Source organism: Leucoraja erinacea, chromosome 6 (assembly GCF_028641065.1).
Source record: "Leucoraja erinacea ecotype New England chromosome 6, Leri_hhj_1, whole genome shotgun sequence".
In the NCBI taxonomy this organism is placed as follows: domain Eukaryota; kingdom Metazoa; phylum Chordata; class Chondrichthyes; order Rajiformes; family Rajidae; genus Leucoraja; species Leucoraja erinaceus.
The window spans coordinates 24,280,662-24,299,184 of NC_073382.1; the positions used below are offsets into that span (position 1 = coordinate 24,280,662).

Genomic DNA, 18,523 nt, shown 5'->3' on the forward strand with positions numbered 1-18,523 from the left:
TCAAATATGTTGTACTTTAGATTGAGTTGTCCTGGAAATATTCATGCACACAAAAAAAACACATGGAATACTGTCCCTTCCACTCCCACCACCTTTCCCATCACTGTGATAAAGACTACAAACTAGGTCTGTTGCTCATTATCTTTAACAGAGTTTTCTGAACTTCTCTCCTATCTTTTCCTCAGCTATCGCTTTCCTTTCATTATCACAGTAGCACCCCTTGGGTTTCCTGTTGCTTATCTTCCCCCTTCTGTGCCCCCACTCTTTCTACATCTCTCTTCTGCACTTTCCCCATGTGATTGTAGACCGTTAAACTGCTGGTTCTGCTCCCAGCAAACTGAGAGGTGTTGACATGGTTGCTTTGTTCTATTTTGTGAACCAAAGGCAGAAAAACAATTAGTACAACAATGAAGGTATTGTGCATTCTGTTTGTAACACTGAATATCAGTAAGTTCTTTCAGTCTCTCTATTTCTATCGTGAATTTCCATGGAAAGTATGATGATATTCACATATGATTGTAGCCAAAACTCATTACTTTGAAACCTTTCATTACAGTGAGAGATTTGCTAAGGTCCACAAATTTCTGGACTGCAGAGAAATGTGGATCAAAGGGTAGATGTGCTCCCTTCATATGTTCCCCCCAAATTCTCCGCCATCACACACAAGCAAATGGCAACCGTTATACCAAGCTAAGGCTTAACATTACAAAGGGTCTTGGCCCAACTTGATCTCAATTCCTTGAATGGCATTTCTCTCTTCTGTTCTGATTCATTTTATGCAGCACCTCCCCACCTACCTATGTGAAAGTATTGGGTGAGTACTGTTCTTGAACTACTATAGTCCACATGGCAAAGTTAACGGCACGAAAACAGAAGCAGGGCAGGAGAATGATCAACAAAGTACGTCCAAGTCAAGAAAGAAAATCTGACATCCTGGCTCGGTCTGCCCTTTATGTGACTTTGTCACAAAGCAAAGTGAATGTCTCTTAAATATCCTTGCAAATGGTGCTCACGTCAGCCTCTTGACTAATATTGTGGTGTGTACTTAAACGTTGTGATGAACCTTTTATGTGATACATGATCAAAAATAGTTACTGTTCTACTTAGCCCTGGAGCTTCACCCAGTCAGCTTAAAAATTGAAAGAAATACCACAACATCCGATTCTTTTGCTGAAGTGTGGAAGAATCTTCATTGATGGACCGTAGGAACATAACCCTCTGGTGTAAAAGGCAAGTGCCAACATGCCCATAGAACAATGCTACAATTTAACTTTGCCAGCCATTCATGTCCCATTCATTCAGGTCACGCTCCAAGGAAGCATCTCATTTCAACTCAAGTTCTTTCAAGATCTTGATTTGATTGATTTTTCTGCACCAGATCAGTGAACGCAAGCTGATTTCTGGCAAGTTCACCCAGTAAGAATTCATCCTCAATACCATTTATTCAGATGGGATTTTATCTGCATACAATAGTGAACGCAAAGTGTGCATGCCGAAAGCCTACAACACTTGTCGTGCACATCAATTATAATCCTTTTAGGTAGCCACGGCTTGAAAAGTCTGGAGCAGCTCCTTCCCCGGAGACCGGGGAGAATCATTGCATCATGTTAGTCAGTTTTGGAGGGATCATCTGCAAATTCATCCTACAAGCTACCATTGTAGCTCCGACCCCGGCAACTTAGGCGCTCCAGATGGGATTTTATCGAGGTCGCATACAAGCAGGCAGGATGCCGTGAACAAGCTGTTTATTAGTAAGAACTAAACGGAGCGTTGGATTTGGAAGCCCGCGGGCCGGCTTGGGGCTCCGACCCCGGCAACCCCGGGCGGCGCGGTGCGACGGCAAATCCAGCGATTTGTTTTTCTCTTGGTGCTAAAATTAGTCCATTTGATTTTGACATTAAAAGTGTTGAAGGTTGACATCAAGACCACAGACGAAACTGGCAGGACAAACTTCCACATGAATAGGTGATATTTTGAGATCTGGACCAAAACGTCACCGATCCATGTTCCGCAGAGATGCTGTTTGGACCCGTTGGAGTTACCAGGGGTTTGTAAACAAAACCGACATCCCGCGGCACCGTTCACTTGTTACTGCACATCATTTGTTTTTAAACTAAGAATTAAAGTTTCACATACTGAAACTAACTCTAACATTTAAGCAATGATTTACAGATGTTTAAGCGTCTCCCGGTCTCCAGAGAGGAGGCAGCCGCTACAGTAGTACAGACCTGGGTTGACCGTGGGTCGTTTTGGGTCAAGTTTGGCGCCAAACGCGAGCTTTGGTGCGCATACGACATCTGGAAAAAATGGCCGGTTTTCGGAGCTTTTCGGTTTCTGGAACTCCGGATAAAAGGTTGTGCACCTGTATTTGTTTTTCTCTTGGTGCTAAAATTAGTCCATTTGATTTTGACATTAAAAGTGTTGAAGGTTGACATCAAGACCACAGACGTAATAAAACTGGCAGGACAAACTTCCAAGGTGATATCACCGATCATGTTCCCCAGTGCTGCTTGACCCGGTGTAAAACCGACATCGCATCACATTTGCGGAAATATTGAGTAGTCCCAAATATTAAATAAAGATTCATGTCTGGGTGCAAGTCGATCACACGGTTTAGTGAACTTTTTCAGTAGGGTATGAACCTTAGCAACACTGGTGGTGTCTAAGGGGCCCCATAGAGTGAATGGTTAACTTGTTACAGTCTGCAAGTCCAGAATTTCAAATTAGCTCCATTTCTATTCATCTCGTTATCTGACAATCTGCAATGTCTGGGGTGCAAGTTAAAAATCTATTCCTGTAGCTGATGGATTTGGAGTGTGTGCTTAGAGATTATGGACTTGGGAGCAAGTTGTGAACATTACTGTTTATAAGATCAGTATAAAGTTCAGTGTGCCTACTGTAAACAGTATATTCTGTGACAGAATACAGAGGAGCAAGCATTAGATTGGAACACGTCATCCTGAAACATCCGTTTTATTTAGCAACGGAATTGAAAATCAATTTACTCCAGAATGAAACGATGATGACCATCATCAATTTCCAACCCTTTCTGCAACAACTACCATTTAACAGCTTATCCCAATTGCACATCACCCCCATCACCAACTATCAGTACCTGTGACCCGATCATGAACACCCATCATCTCATTCCATTATTATTTAGTGCTTATGTCCACACCAACTCAACCATTCCTATAACACCAGCCACAACCTAGGTTCCCCAAAACCAGCCTTCACATGAAGCAGCTCTAACGTGTGCTTTCATTATGTGAATTGGATATAACACAATTGATGAATTATAGAATGTTATTTGTAATACAAGGACCAAATTGGTTATAACGAGATTTTGATCAAGAAGTAGAGAACCACTTAAAAATCACGTTGGAAATTGCAAGGAGAAAAAAAGTTGTCTTGGGAGGGAATCAGTCCAAGGAAAAAAAAACTATATTCTGTGTAACTTCCCTGCAGTAATCAGGCACCACTGTCAATTAAGAATACAGTCTGTCACTTTCACCACAAGTAGCCATTGAAATTGACAAGCAATCACTTCTCTTGACATTCTATTGACACTTTTCTATTAAACCGTCAAATCCTACCTTTGGTACTCATAGCAAGTATCAAAAGAAATAAGCATGCACCTATTTAAAATACCTATATTTTTTTTAATCCTGTGGAAAAAAATAATTTTGTTGTGGCTTGTTTGAAATTCTCTACACCCTTTTCTCCTATTTACACAATTGTTTTTATCACCCAATTTTCCATACGGCAAGTTTTCCTAGGACGACAACTATCGTGCTATAGCAGAACTACCTATACTAAAAGGTACATTTTTGATTTTGAAAATGGGCAATGGCTGGTCAGCTACACAAAGGCTTTAGACCAGGAACACAGCTGAAGATGCAATGGTGCCAATAACTGAAATCATTTGGCTCACCTAATTAGGGTGCACTTAGATTTCTAAACAACCGCCATTAATGGTTAAACAGGTCCAACAAATTGATGCAACCAAGAACCAGCTATAAAACTAGCCAACAAATCACACTAATAGTCAGAACAAAATTTCTTGCCCCTTACCCTGGCGAAGATATTCTCCAGGGAGCTCGTTAAGGATTTCTTTGCCTTGTTTTTCAGAATGTCGAGCTTGAACCTGCCCATGCTTGCAGATTGTTCTGGGATCACGTTGTTTGGCAAAGGCTTTGGAGAGAAAACAGAGGTTTACACATTTGCAAGCCCCACAAGCAATTCCACTGTAGCATGCAACCAAATAAATTTGAAAAGTGATGCCCAAAAATGTGGGTGTAATTGCAGGAAGTTGCCCTTGCCGCCTAATGCATGGCAGGCAAGAAGGAAGAGGCAGCCTCCATTAATTATTTGCAGCCTTGTTGTATTTCTCACCATATAATCAAAATTGCTTTGTGGCACCGAAAGTTATAAAGGTCAGAAATTCTGGAGCAGAGTTCTTTCTCGATTGTATCTGCAATCTGCAGATAAGACATCTTATCGTTTGAAGCAAGCTTTCCAATAAGATCATCATCATACGGCTTACAAGTAGCAACCTCACAACCACAAAATCAAGGTGAATATCAACAAGCACTGTACCATAGGGGTCTCTCCAAGGTGAGCATGGTTCTTTTGTTTGGTCTCACACATCTGCCTCAGAATGAGAATCACCAGTTCGTTCTCATCTTGGTCGTCACCTGGCTTCATTTTCTGTTAAAACAGAGATTATTTTAAGATTACAAATAAGAATATCAAAGGTTCTATGGTATATCCAGAGGTTAACAAGTTATTATACTGCAGCTAGTTCACTAATCATTCCTCCTTAAACTTTGAGCTGTCAGATCGTACCGCAATGTAATGCAGGATATGGGGTTTGTAGTACCCACGAGAAGTAAGACCAATTATTTTCTGACCTTGTCTTCAATTATAGACAATACACAATAGGTGCAGGAGTAGACCATTCGGCCCTTCGAGCCAGCACCACCATTCAATGTGATCATGGCTGAACATCCCCAATCAGTACCCCGTTCCTGCCTTCTCCCCATATCCCCTGACTCCGCTATCTTTGAGAGCCCTATCTAGCTCTCTCTTGAAAGTGTTCAGAGAACCGGCCTCCATCGCCCTCTGAGGCAGGGAATTCCACTGACTCACAACTCTCCGTGTGAAAAATTGTTTCCTCATCTCCTTTCTAAATGGCTTACCCCTTAGTCTTAAACTGTGGCTCCTGGTTCTGGACTCCCCCAATATCAGGAACATGTTTCCTGCCTCTAGCGTGTCCAAACCCTTAATAATCTTATATGTTTCAATGAGATCCCCTCTCATTTTTCTAAATTCCAGACCAAACAAGCCCAGCCGCTCCATTATCTCAGCATATGACAGTCCCACCATCCCAGGAATTAACCTTGTAAACCTCCATGCACTCCCTTAATAGTAAAAACGTCCTTCCTCAAATTAGGGGACCAAAACTGCACACAATACTCCAGGTGTGGTCTCACTAGGGCCCTGGACAACTGCAAAAAGGACCTCTTTGCTCCTATACTCAACTCCTCTTGTTATGAAGGCCAACCTGCCGTTCACTTTCTTCACTGCCTGCTGTACCTGCATGCTTACTTTCATTGACTGATGAACAAGGAACCCCAGACCCCGTTGTACTTCCTCTTTTCCCAACTACACCATTTAGATACAAATCTTCCTTCCTGTTTTTGCTACCAAAGTGGATAACCTCACATTTATCCACATTAAACTGCATCTGCCATGCATCTGCCCACTCACCCAACCTGTCCAGTCACCCTGTAAATTAATTATGGGAGCTTTTTACATCTCTGAATCGACAAACTCAGTTAGGGTTGGCGTCATGCACCCTATGGCACTGAACAATTGACTGCAATGTCTGCGTATGCCTGCTTCTCAAAGACGTAGAGAAGAAACCTGGGACCCTGAAGAGAGTGGCGTTCAGTTGCCAGTTTATGTTGGGAGGCTCTCTCTCTCTCGCAGTTTACAGTTCAAATCAGGGTGTTGACCTGCATTAGTGACAGCCCCCATTTAGAGTTGATCACTTGTGGAATAGGATCTGTGTGGATTGAATTACAATGTGAAGTCATATCCTTCTGGATTCCACAAAACAACAACCAAGTTCTTATTGGCTTCTTTCTTTAATATCTTTGTCATCTCACTTCAAGCAACCCCAATGCTTAATTGAGGCAAATGGGACCAGTATAAAATCTCCACCAATTATTGTACTGGGAAAAGCTTGGAGCCATCATTGAAGAAGGACAGGTCACCCATGTTAAGGATATTTGCATTAAGCATATTTACCTGAGAGCCCTCAATGACTCTTGAATGCAAGCAATGACTTTTCAAAATAGGCAAACATCCTCATAATTAATTTAGATTACTTCAAACTCTTATTAGACATTTCCGTTTAATCCTTCCAAAATTTTAATTGATCGTTTATGATTCACATTTATCAGCATTTCCTTTAATCAATTTTTGATTTTATAAGATTGTGTTGCAGGCAGGGGAGACTATGTATTGTTACCTGCACACGTTCAAAAATATCAGCCTGCTCATTGTCACTCAGAAGAGACACATGCCTCTGAATCGCAAGCTTGGCTCTTGGTGGATAGAGACCTAGAGAAACAGAGGAACATTGATCAATTCTCCTATTAATTGCCATAACATGCCACAATTTGTGCTGGTGTTTTTGACTAACGTATTGACCGACATCTGCTTTTGACTGAGAGTCATACTATGGTATTAAAACTACTCTGCAACATCTCTGCTTGGTACAAGTGCCTGAAGCTGCTGCAGTACCATCTACAAGATGGACTCCAAATCACCAAGACTTATTTAACAGCACCTCGCAAACTCATGATGGTCTCGCAGCCGGGAGATAGGCTGTCATGTCACGAAAAGTACCTCTGCACCCAAGTTCCTTTCCAACCATAATACTAGGGCAATATATTGCAATTACTTAACTGTTGCTGGGCTAACAGCTTGGAACTCCTGAATTATAAGCACAGTGGAATTCCTTTCAACACATGGGTTACATAGAAACATAGAAAATAGGTACAGGAGTATGCCATTCGGCCCTTCGAGCCTGCACCGCCATTCAATATGATCATGGCTGATCATCCAACTCGGTATCCTATACCTGCCTTCTCTCCATACCCCCTGATCCCTTTAGCCACAAGGGCCACATCTAACTCCCTCTTAAATATAGCCAATGAACTGGCCTCAACTACCTTCTGTGGCAGAGAATTCCAGAGATTCACCACTCTGAAAAATGTTTTCCTCATCTCAGTCCTAAAAGATTTCCCCCTTATCCTTAAACTGTGACCCCTTGTTCTAGACTTCCCTAACATCGGGAACAATCTTCCTGCATCTAGCCTGTCCAACCCCTTAAGAATTTTATGTTTCAATAAGATCCCCCCTCAATCTTCTAAATTCTAGCGAGGAAAAACCGAGTCTATCCAGTCTTTCTTCATATGAAAGTCCTGACATCCCAGGAATCAGTCTGGTGAACCTTCTCTGTACTCCCTCTATGGCAACAATGTCTTTCCTCACATTAGGAGACCAAAATTGTATGCAATACTCCAGGTGTGGTCTCACCAAGACTCTGTACAACTGCAGTAGAACCTCCCTGCTCCTATACTCAAATCCTTTTCTATGAACGGGTTGCAGTCGTTCAGATAATTCAAGAAGAAGCCATCCCCCTGGGCAACCAGGAGTCAGCAATAAATGCTGGCAAGGCCATTGAGTCAACAATGACATGCTGTGAAACCATTTCATTGCCCACAGGCAGTGTAAATATTGAAATGTAATCCACAAAATATAATTTATCACAACAAAAAGTTTTATATGATTTTCCCACTCACTGCTCAGAATGAAATGCTGGAAATTTTTATTTCCAGTATGCTATCATGTGCTTAATATTGTAAATATTTAGTAATCTAGTGGCTCAGTAAATCTTGTGGACACTGCTAGTTTTCTGGTCCAGGTTCCTTCCCCTCTGCACTGTGCCTTCTAGGAATGCATTCGGTGAATTCAAATCCTCTGGGCTCTTCTGTCATTAAATTAGACAGCTGACCTACATCTCTGCTTGCATTTGATCAATAAAATCTGCCCATTCGCAACAAAATTAAACCACGGTGGAAATCCCACTACAGGTATTTGTTCTTTCGTGGTGGAGGAAGTAGAAGTTTAAGATAGTGGATGGACAACCAATCAAAACAGGAGATTCGTTTCTCCGAGATTGAATTTCGTGCAGACCTGTGCCAGTTCAAACTCACATTTAATAGCTCATCATCTATGGCAAATGAGTACTAAAAATTGCTTCCTCCCAAAAAGAGTTCGTATTAATAAAACACTCAACACATTCAGACCTTCATAAACCCCTTCGTTTTTGGATTTTTTTTGTGTGTTTATTCGACAAATAGTCAATTTCAACACAGCAAATTTGAGAATGGAGTGAAATTCTCACGGGCTCTAGCGTAATTCCCTGGAGCTTTTGCCCAAGAGTTTCACAGGACCCCTAATGCCCACCTCAGCCGATCACATCTGAGACAATACACTCCAATCACACCAAGGCACACCCAGCAGCTTCCTTTTGCAATCCTGGGGAGGAAAGGTCCAAAACAAAGTAACCTGTTCAGTACGCACCGTGCCATAAATGCTGGAGGATGGTTTTGTATGGCTTGGGCACATTAAATTCACCTCTGAACCCCACCACATGTGTCTGGAGATTGCTAATACACAGTGCCAGGTTGGAAATCCCAGCAGTGGTGTGAACCAACTGAATGGTGTAGCATCACAGTGTCAGAGGACCATACAGCATGGATACTGGCCCTTTGACCCACTGACACCATGTCAAGCATCAACCACCCATTTACACTTATCCTACATTGATCTTTTTTAAAATAATCGCCAATAATCACCAATAATTGTCATCAACCTTCCAGATTTTTCATTCACATACACTCAGAGCAATTTACAATGGTTAAATAGCCCACATTTCTTTGGGATGTGGGAAGAAATCAGAGCATCCAGAATGAGCCCATATGGTCACAATGAGAACTTGTAAATTCTATACAGATAGTGCACAAGGTCAGGATTGAACCTGTGCCTCTGGCACGGCGAGACAATAGCTCTACCAGCTGTGCCACTGTGCCACCTGGTTATTCCCTAATTTTGGAAGTGTCAGAAAAAGGGGCCTTAAATGAAAGAATCACAATCTTTACAATTCAGAGCCATTTGATGCGAGTATTGGATTATGTTCTAAATCCTTGTAGAATCAGTTGGAATTAAGATGTAACTGGCCTGCGGCTTGTATTTACCTTCAATCCGCTCACAGAGTTTATGCAGGTAATGCATAGGGCAGGCCTCACACAGTTTAATCTGAGTCTTGGCATTCTGCAGTGCAGCAGCAGTGCTGAACGCCTGCTTCAAGGTCAGCATGACTTCATCCACCTGTCAAAGGGCAAAGTTCAAATGTATCATTTCACAAATCCAACCGTTCGAGAAAGAAATCCAATAATTGAATATAATTATACTGATAACAGCAACCTGTTTACATAGGTTTACAAGCAGCAGAATGGTGCAAATAATGCAGTGCAATTCAAAGTAATGCAATAAAATGCATGAGGTGCAATAACGCCACATCCTAATGAGGTAGAGTTAAGAGTAAAGGGCCTGTCCCACTTGGTCGTCATTTACGCGACAGGCCGGTAGTCAGTGAAACGCGACGGTCACGCGCGTCATCATGCGCCCGCACAGCCGTCTGGAACACGTGACGTCATTTGAAGATAGACACAAAATGCAGGAGTAACTCAGCGGGCCCGGCAGCATCTCTGGAGAGAAGTAATGGGTGATGTTTCGGGTCGAGTCTCTTCTTCAGTCTGAAGAAGGGTCTCGACCTGAAACGTCACACATTGCTTCTCTCCAGAGATGCTGCCGGTCCCGCTGAGTTGCTCCTGCATTTTGTGTCTTATCACCAATCGTCTTGGCCCCACTCTGGGTGCGAATCCGGATCCGTAACGGCCGTGAGCACCAGGCCGAGCTCGGCGATTGTTTGCCTGCTTCTGCTGCTGTTGGAGGTGAGACGTTGCGCCGCTCTAGAGTCTTGGGTCTGTCCCACTTTGGCCGTCAGTTACATGACAGGCCAGTGGCGCGCGAAGATTTCATTCAAGTCGAAACTCCACACTCCTCCACAGCACTCCATGCGCCCGTCCTGCACTACCCACGCGCTACCCACACGCTACTCACACGCTAACAGGTCCCGTAAATGGCGCGCGAATGATGGCCAAGTGGGACATTGCTGCACCTCTGTGAAGGGGGTTCAGGAGTCTGATAGCAGTGGGGAAGAAGTTGTGCTTAAGTCTGGATGGCTGGGCTTTCAAGTTCCTGTATCTTCTACAAGAAGAGAGAAAAGGGAATGGCCAGGATAGTCATTTTTGAAGCCACGTCTGTGAAAATGGAGTGGATGAAAGGAAAGTGACATGCCTATGATGGAATGGGCTGTGTTTATTCTCCGCAGGTTCAGGTGTTGGAGAGCAAAGTACATTAAACCCTCATAGATGCTGACCATTATTGCCGATTGTCTGCTGAGTAAATATTGTCATAGTATGTAGTTGAAACACAGAACTGCAGATGATGGTTAATATACAAAAGGATAGGCCAAATGGACGAAGCGATGGGCAACAGAAAGAAGCAGTAGCTGGTGAGAGGGGAGGGAACCCCAAGGTGACCGAGCACGTCCCGATGGTGGCAATGGCCTAAAGAAAGCGCTGTGCCCAGTGGCTACAGTAATAGCCCCTTTAGAATCCTTAACTGGACCATGCGGTGGGTGAAGAAGGACTCACTGGCCCACCTTGCAAACCAGGGGTGGCATTGGAAGCCGGGGCTGGGGAGGCAGTACGAGCCGGATTGGCATTGGCAGGTCAGTCCGCTATAACCAAAATCTGTTTTAAAGGGTTCTGTTAAAACTATGGTTTATTGTACTTGCCATACCAGGCTCAGATGCAATCCATCAGAACCCTTTCTATAGAGCATCTAAACTAAAGGTTAGAGTGGATCCTTGATGACATGCTGGGACATCTCAGTTGCCTACGAAAGCAAGTACACATGCTGCTGTGCTTTCGTGATCGCTGCATTAGTGTGTTAGGTTGCTGGTCACGTGGATGCCCAGGAACGTGAAGCTGTCAGCAATCTTACAGCGGCATTATTGATGGGGGACAGATGTGAGATCACCTCTCCTCCATCTTCCACTCTAACCTGCACCACCCCCTCCGATCCACTCGCTTAGATTTACAATTAACACTTTCATCTTGCTGATATTAAGGGCTAGGTTATGGTTCTGACATCATGACACAGGTTCCCAATCTCTTTCCTATACCCTGTTTCATTGTTGTTATTGATTCAGCCACCAACAGTGGTATCATTGGCAAACTGAAAGATTAGGTTGGCCAGACTGTCATGGTTGTACAGGGAATATTGCAAGGGACTGAGCACACAATCTTGAGGGGCACCAGAGCTGAGGGTCAGGGTGGAGGAAATGTCATTGACCAATTCTATCCAATTGATGTCTGCCGGTTAGAAATTTGGAAACAGTTGCAGATGGAGACGCCAAGGCCAAAGTCCAGAAGTTCTGAGTTGAGCTTATTTGGTATTATGGTATTGAAGGCTTAGGTGTAGTGAATGAATAGCATTCTGACATAGATGTTCTTGTTGTCAAGGTGAACCAGGGCTCATATGGTGCATTATATCTTTCCTTTATGTAAATTGCAAGAGGTCTAGATTCCCCATAAGGCTGATTGCATATCTGGACTATTATCATTATTATCATTATTTTACTCCACTTTAGTATGGTCGATGATAAAACTATTGGGCAGTAGTCATTGAGATAGGTCTCTTTACTTTTCTTTGGGAGTGGAATAATGGAAGTTTTCTTAAAACAGATGGGGATGGGAAAATTAAAGTGACAGGTTAAAGATATCCATGAAAACTGTGGCCAGTTAATTGATGCATAATTTCAAAACCCATACAGGGACTCCATCATGAAGATTTTCATATTACTGCTAGCAACATCAGAGGAAATGGGTCAGGTGTTAATGGTGAGAAGACGTATGAAAATACATTTCCAAAAGGAATGAGCAAAATCAATTACATAATAACAACTTGGAGGTAGTAATTCAGAGAGTAAGCCTTGCATTTGTGTAGACGTGTTCATATTCCTTTCAGGATGTCATAAAACACATGAAAGCCAATTACCTTCTTGAAGTGCAATTGCATTACAACACTGGGATTTGTGGCAGCCAATTTATACAAAGCACGATGTGTTAAGGGCCTGTCCCACTTGGCCGTCATTTTTGCCACACTTACGCGTCATATGTAAAATAGGTCGATGCGTCATTACGCGCGACGTCGTGCTCAAATCACACGTCATCATGCCGTGTGGTGCGTGTGACTTCATTAGAATAACAATGCGTCAGCGGGCGTACCCAATGCGACAGCGTGCGTACGTGATACATCACGCAGGTGCGACAGCGTGCGTACGCGATACATCATGCAGGTGGCGCGCGAGAATTTCATGCAGCACAAAATCCTGGAGTGCCGTGCGATACCGCGCCCATCTCCACACTCCTCCACGCCTCTCCATGCGCCCGTCCCGCCCTCCCCACATGCTACCCGTGCGTCACAACGCAACAACCACATTTTTGTAGGTTGCGTAAATGCCGCGCAAATGACGGCCAAGTGGGACAGGCCCTTTACTGTTCAGATGAATCCCTTTTAGTGATGTTGACTGAGAGATAAAGGTTGGCCAGCCTAGCAGGAATGACCCCGCTTCCCACTGAAGTACTACACCCATCCTTATTTTATTATTGCTTTCAAAACACAGCAACTGAGGTTAGAATTGGGCACAGGTCTCTGGCACCTTCGGCAAAGCAACACAACTTAAATGTTGCATTGGTGCATCTGTTGTGCTCGGGAATCTGGAGAAGCAATTGAGGTTGCAGCCACAAGTAGTCACTTACAACTTTCAATCGAACTGAATGGCAGACGTGGAGTACAACGTATTCATTATTTCAATGTTAGTTTAGACAAAGACTAGGGTGAAATTCCATCGAAAACCATTTTCAAGTCTGCCCTATCCTTTAAAATAAATAAATACATTCTATCCATTTAGCATAACTGAAACGCCCTCGTAACATTGAACATAACAGTGCCTTACATTCTTTAAGTAGTCATGAAGAGCACAGTAACCTCGTCAAATTAATCCTGGTACGCTGTGCTAATGGCCACAGATGGACTAAAACAGCAAGTGGTTGTTGGTCCAATCTGCAGTGAAGAGGACCTACAATTACTCTGTACAGCAGGAACTTACCAGTGACTCATTGGCACACTGAAACACGTAACATACGTATTGACTCAGACCAGGTTCAACACTCTCCCGACAGATGAACCCAAAATGGTCGACGTGCTTTATACCCTGTAAGGAGACAGTTAAAAGAGAGTGATTACATACAACTGTGTAATCATTGATTTGTCAGGCAAAACTAGGAAATTAGATCCTCCCCAAAAGCAAAACATTGTAATGATGGAAATCTATAACAATAAAACAGAACGTTTTGGAAATACACAGCTGGCCAAGCAGCAAATGTGGAGAATGAAAATTTCTGGTTGGTAGCACCTTCGTTTGTCACCCATCTCTGGATAAACTCGGACACTGTACAACTGAACATCACTTACAGACTCAGCGGGTGCAGCAGCATCTATGGAGCTCCATAGATGCTGCTGCACCCGCTGAGTTTCTCCAGCTTTTTTGTGTACCTTCGATTCTCCAGCATCTGCAGTTCCTTCTTAATCACTTACAGACTATTGGTCAATGTTATTGATAAGGTACCTGGGCTTGGAACTAGCTCCATTCTAAGCTAAAAACTATTCTCTTATTTAACTGTTAATTCAAATTAGGTTACGAATAACCCAGTTAATGCATGTTAAATTGCTGACACCTTCATTTATAACATTTCAAACTGTCAATTCTTTCAAGCGTTCAAATAATTTTATCAAGCCGTACAGCACAGAAACTGGAATTTTGGCCTAAATTATTCATGCCATCCAAGTTTGAGAGCTGAGCTAGTCCCATTTGCTTACATTTGATCCATATCCCTTGAAAGCTTTCCTATCTACCTCTCCTAATTTTTATTAAACATCAACATTGCAGCCATTTCAACAAGTTTTTTCTGGCAGCTTGTTCCATAAATGCATCATCCTGTCCACGAGGAAACTGCCCGCGGGTCTTTTTTAAATCTTTCCCCTATTTGCTTTCACCCATGCCGTCTTGTTCTGAACTCCCCTACCCATGGAGAAAGACTGTGATCACTGTGATAGATAATGCGGCTCATGATTTTGTATACCTCTATAAAGTCACCCCTCAGTTTCCTATACCCCAGGGAACTAAATCCCCTTTATAGCTCAAACCCATGACTCCCAATACTTCCCGGTGAATTTTTCTGCACCCTTTCCAGCATAATTTCTATAGCAGGATGACCAAATGTGGCCTCACCAACACCCTGTTTAGCTGTGCCAAGACGTTCCAACTCGTGTGCTCAAAACCCTTAACGATGAAGGTCCACATAGCAAATGCCTGCTTCACCACCTGTCCATCTGTGTCGTATCTTTCAGATATCTTTGTACCTGTAATCCGAGGTTCTCCCTGCTCTACAATAGTTGTTATTCACTTTGGAAAACCTGTTCTGCTTTGACATCAAAAAGCACCACCTCACACTTGTCAGAGTTAACATCAGTCTGCTGTTCCTTGGCCCACTTCCCTAGTTGATCCAGATCCTTTTATAAACTTAGATTGCCCTCCTCATTGTGCACTGTACAGCCAATTTTGGGGTAATCTGCAAACTTTCAAACCCAACACTGGACATAAGGTCATAAGTCATAAGGTCCCTTTGGCACACCACTGGTGACAGACTTCCATACTCCTACCATTGTGCATCGTACATCTCCATCATCACAAGGCATACTTTTATTTCCTAATGACTGGCAAATTGTCTCAGATTTCTTTATCTCGTGGAATGAGTCTAACATCCTTTACTCCATTTTTGTGACTGAAATTCATAATTAAATTAAAAATGTTTTAAAAAAGAAACAATGAAATTATGTTTTTGCGACATCATTGGAGACCCTCTGACTATTTTTAATAAGACTATTGAACTTTATCTTACACTAAATGTTATTCCCTTTATCATGTGTCTGTACACTGTGGATGGCTCATTTATTTGTTTAGTTATGTATTGTCTTACTGCTGACTGGTTAGCACACAACACAAGCTTTCTCTCTGCATCTCTGAAGAAGGGTCTCGACCAAAAATGTCACCCATTCCTTCTCTCCAGAGATGCTGCCTTTCCCGCTGATTTATACCAGCATTTTGTGTCTATCTACAAGCTTTTCACTGTACCTCGGTACACATGACAATAAACTAAATGAAATTCTTTAATCTTCAGGGTCTCCAGATCATACTGGAAGGTTTGCAACTGCACAATACGAGTAAGATTTATCAGAAGGCCTTATGCGGAAAAAATAAAGAGGCTACTCAATTTACCATACAGCCACTGTGCTGAGGGATGATTCCAATACTTAACCAGCATTTTTCAAGCAAATAGCAAACAGTGGCATCACAGGTTGATAGGGTGGTCAAGAAGACTTTCAACATATTGGCCTTCATCAGTCAGAGTATTGAGTTAGCAGGCTATGTTACAGTTGTACAAGGCATTGACGAGGGCACATTTCGAGTGTTGTGTTCAATTTTGGTCACTCTGTTATAGGAAAGATGTTCAGAGCTGGAAAGGGTGCAAAGAAGATTTACAAGGATGTTGTCAGGACTTGAGGGCCTGAGCTATCGGGAGAGGTTGAGCAGGCTAGGACTTTCTTCGTTGGAGCACCGGAAGATGAGGGGTGATCTTATAGTGCATAAGATAATAAAGGGAATAGATAGGATAAATGTATAGAACATTTACCCAGAGTGGGGAAGCCGAGAACACAACAACATCGGTTTAAGGTGAGAGGGAAAGATTTAATAGGAACTTGAGAGGCAACTTTTTTACACAAAGAGAGGTGGATATGGAATGAACTGCCAGATAAGGTAGTTGAGGCAGGGATCATCATAACGTTTTAATAAACATTTGGACAGGTACATAGGTTTAGCAGGATATGAGCCAAACACAGGCAGGTGGGACTAGTGTAGATGGGACAAGAGGGAGATAAACCATTTGGTCTATCTCTGCTCCATACATTTCTCTATGAAAAATAGAGAATGCCTTCCACTCACACTGCAGCCTTGACCAGAATAAATTGAATACAATACAATACAATTTGGTTTAGGCACGAGGAGGCTGAGGGGGTAATGGAAACAGGAACTCTCACAACTTTTAAGAAGTAACTAGAGTACTTGGAAACTGTGCTTTTAACCATAATGTCTGACTGAACCCTTACACAAGATCTTACAATGTTAATTTATCTAAAGGACATACTTAACAGTGTTAGATACTTTATTATCTAAATGGTGGCCGATTGTTAAAGGGGGAGGTGCAGCGAGACCTGGGTGTCATGGTACACCAGTCATTGAAGGTAGGCATGCAGGTGCAGCAGGCAGTAAAGAAAGCGAATGGTATGTTAGCTTTCATTGCAAAAGGATTTGAGTATAGGAGCAGGGAGGTTCTACTGCAGTTGTACAGGGTCTTGGTGAGACCACACCTGGAGTATTGCGTACAGTTTTGGTCTCCAAATCTGAGGAAGGACATTATTGCCATAGAGGGAGTGCAGAGACGGTTCACCAGACTGATTCCTGGGATGTCAGGACTGTCTTATGAAGAAAGACTGGATAGACTTGGTTTATACTCTCTAGAATTTAGAAGATTGAGAGGGGATCTTATAGAAACTTACAAAATTCTTAAGGGGTTGGACAGGCTAGATGCAGGAAGATTGTTCCCGATGTTGGGGAAGTCCAGGACAAGGGGTCACAGCTTAAGGATAAGGGGGAAATCCTTTAAAACCGAGATGAGAAGAACTTTTTTCACACAGAGAGTGGTGAATCTCTGGAACTCTCTGCCACAGAGGGTAGTTGAGGCCAGTTCATTGGCTATATTTAAGAGGGAGTTAGATGTGGCCCTTGTGGCTAAGGGGATCAGGGGGTATGGAGAGAAGGCAGGTACGGGATACTGAGTTGGATGATCAGCCACGATCATATTGAATGGCGGTGCAGGCTCGAAGGGCCGAATGGCCTATTCCTGCACCTAATTTCTATGTTTCTATGTTTCTATGTTTAGAATAGAAATTAGGAGGAATTTCTTTAGGCAGATAGTGGTGAATCTGTGACATTCATTGCCACAAACGACTGTGGAGGTTAAATCTTTGGGTATTTTTAAAGTGGAGTTTGATAGATTCTTGATTAGCAAAGACTATTGGATTGAAAGGAAAATATAGACCTGCCAAAATTGAATTGTGGAGTAGACTTGATGGACTGAGTGAACTAATTCTGTTTCTCTGAATTATGAACTCATGGCTTTCTTTCTTCTGGTTTCCAACCTGCAGTCATCACAGACCTATCGTTTTGTTCTCTCCTCGTCCCGCACATTTTGTGTACCCCAATTCTTTGATTAACTAGTTTTTCCCATTTTCGACGTCAACTCAGCTTCTCTCTCCATGGTCACTGTATGATCTATTGTGGATTTACAGCATTCTCTGTCTTTAATATCACAGTTCCTTAAAAGGTAGTAACAACAGCATCAAAACTCTACTTAAGCAGTATCTAAATCAAAAGCAATGTAAAACATTGGAAAAGCTAAGTAACCACAAACCTGAGAACAGGATGAAATTGTCTTGAAATTCTTTTCAAGTACAACTGATTTGGTGTCAGGACTGATGAGGTTAACTTCAAACCTACCAACCTTCAAGAGAGAAGATGGGGATTATTTCATTGAAAGCAAGACAAACAGTCTGTTTTTCATACACTGTTAAGAATCCTAACACGATGAATGCAGTATCCTGCAGTAAGGTGCAAGTAAATATGCTCTGTGACTAAAATATATGTGATGAGGGAAATATGTTCTTGCAATAGAGGATTAACGAGAGCACACAGGTATTCCCAATTATCACTGAACTGTAAACAAAACAATAATCTGTCCTGGTCTTTTCTTGCTTCCAGTAACCCCCCTCCTCCACTCTTCATGTGAAAGTTTCCGCCCTCAGTTCCCCTTCAATGGGAGATAGTGGGGAGAGGCGCTCCGGCACACTGAGTCTGAGCTATCAAACACCCATTCAGATTGACACATATCCCATTTTCTCTAGCCACATTTTAATCAACTTCCCTCAGATTCAAATTAAAAGTGGCTAATTGAATTACCAACCTGTATATCATTAGGATGTAGGAGAAAGAACCCTGGGATATCTGGAGGTAACAGACATGCCCACGGTGAGAACATGCAAACTCCACAGATTCCTACATTCTAGCTACAAT

The 18,523-nt window shown here is 42.6% G+C and overlaps 1 protein-coding gene across 3 annotated transcripts in view; it reads right to left on the reverse strand.

The window, feature by feature from the left end:
* The window catches only part of tbc1d4 (TBC1 domain family, member 4), a 216,850-nt gene that overhangs the window by 67,597 nt on the left and 130,730 nt on the right, over positions 1-18,523 (reverse strand). For all 3 annotated transcript variants that reach the window (XM_055636726.1, XM_055636727.1, XM_055636728.1), the window contains exons 3-8: positions 17,865-17,954; positions 13,382-13,486; positions 9,336-9,468; positions 6,539-6,630; positions 4,600-4,710; positions 4,075-4,194 (exon numbers count right to left, since the gene is read on the reverse strand). In XM_055636726.1, the coding sequence (XP_055492701.1) occupies positions 4,075-4,194; positions 4,600-4,710; positions 6,539-6,630; positions 9,336-9,468; positions 13,382-13,486; positions 17,865-17,954 (651 nt within the window). The remainder of the gene's footprint in view (positions 1-4,074; positions 4,195-4,599; positions 4,711-6,538; positions 6,631-9,335; positions 9,469-13,381; positions 13,487-17,864; positions 17,955-18,523) is intronic.